The sequence below is a fragment of the Bombyx mandarina genome, chromosome 04 (assembly GCF_030267445.1).
Source record: "Bombyx mandarina strain Sakado chromosome 04, ASM3026744v2".
Taxonomy (NCBI): Eukaryota; Metazoa; Arthropoda; class Insecta; order Lepidoptera; family Bombycidae; genus Bombyx; species Bombyx mandarina.
The window spans coordinates 11,923,190-11,927,583 of NC_143211.1; the positions used below are offsets into that span (position 1 = coordinate 11,923,190).

The 4,394-nt window shown below is 39.1% G+C and overlaps 1 protein-coding gene across 1 annotated transcript; it reads left to right on the plus strand.

The window, feature by feature from the left end:
* Nucleotides 1–1,671: 1,671 nt before the first annotated feature.
* Nucleotides 1,672–3,256, plus strand: LOC114248382 (NADH-ubiquinone oxidoreductase 49 kDa subunit). Its single transcript, XM_028181596.2, has one exon. It carries the CDS (start codon nt 1,848–1,850, stop codon nt 3,222–3,224), a length of 1,377 nt encoding a protein of 458 aa, XP_028037397.2. The 5' UTR covers nt 1,672–1,847; the 3' UTR covers nt 3,225–3,256.
* The last annotated feature ends 1,138 nt before the right edge of the window (nt 3,257–4,394 follow it).

Genomic DNA, 4,394 nt, shown 5'->3' on the forward strand with positions numbered 1-4,394 from the left:
TTTCGTTGTTCGTTATTTGATTTCAGTTCTTTTATAAATACATACATATATATATTTATATGTACTACATACGAAATCGATTTTACAGCCAACAGTGTGAAGTGTTATATGATCTCATAGAAAGCGTAAACTGAATGCCATCGTGTTGAGACATAAGGGCACTCACAATTGAATAAAGGCTGTCCCACTTCTGTGATTTGAAAAGAGATTTGAGTGCTTTGAGAAAGTGTTCGAGACGATCTCTTTAGCTCTTTTATACCATCACACCTCCCGTCACCGGAGGAGGAGGCAGAGTTCAGAGGCACCTAGAACTGCTACATTTATCGACGGTGTGTTTCCAGAGATCTTTTCTGCCACGTACCATCCGGTTTTGGAATGAACTCCCCTCTACGGTGTTTCCCGAGCTCTGTGACATGTCCTTCTTTAAACGAAGCTTGCGGAGTGTACTGAATGGTAGGCAGCGACTTGGTGGTGCCCCTGGCATTGCTGAGGTCCTTGAGCGACGGTAATCTCTAACCATAATCGCATAAGGTGGTCCGTACGCTCGTCTGCCGACATAGGCAATCTAACTCTATATGTACCTAAAAATGAATTGCTGTTCGTTAGTCTCGCCAAAACTCGAGAACGGCTGAACCGATTTGGCTAATTTTGGTCTTGAATTATCTGTGGAATTCCGGAGGCTTAAAAGGTAGATAAATATGAAAATGCTCGGAATTTAATAAAAATAACAATTTTCTTTTCTCTTTGACGTGTCCCTCGTCGGACGGATTCCTTTTGTTTGTTTTAAATTTATTTTATACAAAAGTTTAGGTCTTTTATGTATCGATTGAGGCACTATGGAGTCTGCCGGGTCAGCTAGTAGGCAATAAATAAGGCTTTTTCGCGGCAGCAATAATTTGCTTCGGCTTGGAGGGTGGGGTAGCTGTTGTACTATAAAAATTTAGACTGAATTCATGTTTTGTTTTTAGGTACCTCAAGCACCGGTCATCGTTCTCGTCGAACCCGTCGCTTGCAGCGAAGGGCTCGACGAGTAAATTAACCCACAGACACAGCCCACTGAGTTTCTCGCCGGATCTTCTCAGTGGGTCGCGTTTTCGATCCGGTGGTAGATTCTGCGAAGCACGGCTCATGCTAGGGTTCGTGTTAGCAACGTCGTCAGGTTTGAGCCCCGTGAGCTCACCTACTAGTTAAGGTTACTCTGATATGGTCTATTGGCTAAAAAAATGTTTTGTGGTGGATAGCGGTATTACCTTATTAATGTCTATGGGCTCTGGTAACTACTTAACACCAGACGAACGGGAGGTACGGCCGCTTCTCTATAAAAAAAATCGATACTGGTACGCACACGTGCAGTTTCTCAATTTACCATATTACCAGTTAGTTTTGAGAAGCTGCCGGAAAAAATATAATTACGTTAAAAAGAGGATGTTATGAAGACTAACCTAACTTAATAGGAGCTCAGGATTACGATAACATTCAAGAAAAATAATTAATATGTACCTATATAAGTTAAATCGCATCTAGTATGTATGAAATAAATTATTTTTAAATTAAAATTTTAATATTTCGGTTTTGGAATTTTATTAAATTTTATTTTCAGTTTGTTTTTTTAATCATATTAAAAGCTTTAGGTATTGTGTAAATTGAAAGGACTCGATAAGTACCTACTTATTACGAAATCATGCCTTTTTTAGAAATCGTTATTTTGTGTCTATTTGTCATACTCCTGTCATGAACTCGAACAGTCAAACGTCAAATGCAATGGTTTTGACATAACATCAAACCCATCAAAGATTGTTGTACAACTATTTTCTTTGAGTAGTTAATTATATAATATTCATTGGACAATGGCTAATCTTCGTTTCTTGACAACGTGTAATAGTATCTTTAATTTTTCTAGAAGAAACATAACGTTTTACGCACCGCTGTCTGCGCACAGGTGGTATCCGGATCCTGAGTTTGTTAAGCAATTCAACGGTCCCGTCATGTATCCCACACCAGAGACAAACAAATTTTATAAAATGATCTACAATTCTAAACTAAGGCCTCTGGAACGGAAACTACAGAATATGTGGATAAATTTCGGTCCCCAACACCCCGCGGCACACGGCGTACTCCGTCTCATACTGGAGCTCGACGGGGAAATTGTTGTACGGGCCGATCCCCACATCGGCTTTCTTCATAGAGCCACAGAAAAATTAATGGAATCCAAACATTACAACCAAAACCTGCCCTACATGGATCGATTGGATTACGTATCCACGATCTCCAACGAAACATGCTTCGCTCTAGCTGTCGAAACGCTCCTGAACATTGAAGCCCCCCCACGTGCTAAAGCTATTCGTGTTCTTTGCGGTGAATTATGCCGCATAGCTAATCACATGCTTAACGTATCAGGCACGGTATTGGATGCTGGAGGTATAACTCCTTTTTTTTGGATGTGCGAAGAAAGAGAAAAGATTTACGAGTTGTTTGAAAGGCTTTGTGGCGCGCGTGTTCATTGCGCGTATGTTCGACCTGGGGGTGTGTCCCAAGATTTACCTATTGGGTTTCTGGATGATGTCTATGAACTATGTATGAAATTGGGTGAAAGATTTGACGAAACTGAAGACGTGGCAACGGGGAATCGATTATACTATGCTAGAACAGCTGGGATTGGTGTACTTACCGCCCACGAAGCCATGAGTCTCGGATGCACAGGTCCGATGTTGCGATGTACTGGAGTTAAATGGGACTTGAGGGTAGCGCATCCTTATGATGATTACGACATGTACGACTTCGATGTACCCGTGGGAACGTTTGGAGACAGTTATGATCGTCACCTTTTAAGATTGGAAGAAATGCGGCAATCGTTACGCATCATCAACCAAGTATTAGATACAATACCGCCAGGGGAAATTAAAACCGACGATTCGAAAATATGTCTTCCTTCAAGAGTCGAGATGAAAACATCCATGGAATCATTAATCCACCACTTTAAGCTATGCACTGAAGGATACCCGGTTCCGCCAGGAGCCACATATACTGCTATAGAATGTCCAAAAGGCGAGCTAGGACTGTACATGGTGGCCGATGGTACATCCAAACCCTATCGGATTTTTATTCGCCCTAGTTCTTATACCCATTTGATGAGCCTCTCTTTATTAGGTAAAGGTTTAATGCTTGCCGATATTGCTGTTCTCATTGCTACCGTCGATGTTGTGTTCGGTGACATAGATCGCTAGACGATCGATTTACCTTTAAATAAATAATGTTTACTGACAGTAGTTTTTAACAATAATCATTCGAAAAGATTGCAAATCGACTTTATTTGTATTTAAGTTGAAGCGGATAAAGATTTACATTAAACAGGTGACAAACCACACCTTTTCTCTTGATGGTTTCCGGCTATTTTTTCCTATTTTTTATTGGCAGTCTTTATTGCGGCTGGTTTTGCCCAAAAGTAAAAGTTGAGCGATATCACACGATACACATTGCATTATCTGCGAGCTAATCCAGGCTTCGGTAAGTATACCTAGTCTGTAGAGCTTGACTGCCCTTCGACCATGTTTTTTTTACGAGCTTTTTTGTTAGGTAGATAGGTAGTCAACTTTTATCATCGGTGATTAAAAAAATAAAAAGTTTTCTTCCTTTTGTTTTTAACGTTTATAAAACTCATCTCAATAACATTTGCACTTTACAAAAAAAATAAGACTTCAATAACTTTCATTCTCTACAAAAAGATGTGAAATACAAGAAAATACCAAGAAACCGTGGACTTGGCGCAATTTTTTACAGTGAAACTGTTTTTGTTCGGATTTCATATCTTTTTGTTAAGTATTATTTTTTGCTCATTTATTACTTAACAAAAATAGACAATAGAATAAAAATAAATTATAAATAGTCACTCAGCTTAAAAGCTAATGAAACGCTCAATTAATTAGTGTAATAAAAATCAACATCAACTTTTACAAATTTAAATCGAATTAAATTATGTTTCAAACGTAAACGGTAGATGACGCTGTTCTTAAATATTTCAGATTTTAAAATTAAAATAAAGTAAGAGGCTTAAATAAAAAGCTGAACTTAACTCAGCCTTAATTAGAATTTTTTTCGGAATTCAGTAGTAAAGTTCAAGTTATTTTGATGAAATCAAAACTGAAATATTCATAACATCTTAAACAATCACCTACGAATAAATATTATTTATTCAGTTTTTTTTTTCCTACCTAAGCTAGCCCTAGCGGCTATGTCAGCGTAACCCTAACTTTAGTAGGTGAGCTCACGGGGCTCAAACCTGACGATGTTGCTAACACGAACCCTAGCAAGAGCCGTGCTTCGCAGAATCTACCACCGGATCGGAAACGCGACCCACTGAGAAGATCCGGCGAGAAACTCAGTGGGCTGTGTCTGAG

Bases quoted from the DNA above. Each gene is read 5' to 3' on its own strand.
- LOC114248382 (XM_028181596.2), top strand. From the start codon at position 1,848: ATGGCTAATCTTCGTTTCTTGACAACGTGTAATAGTATCTTTAATTTT.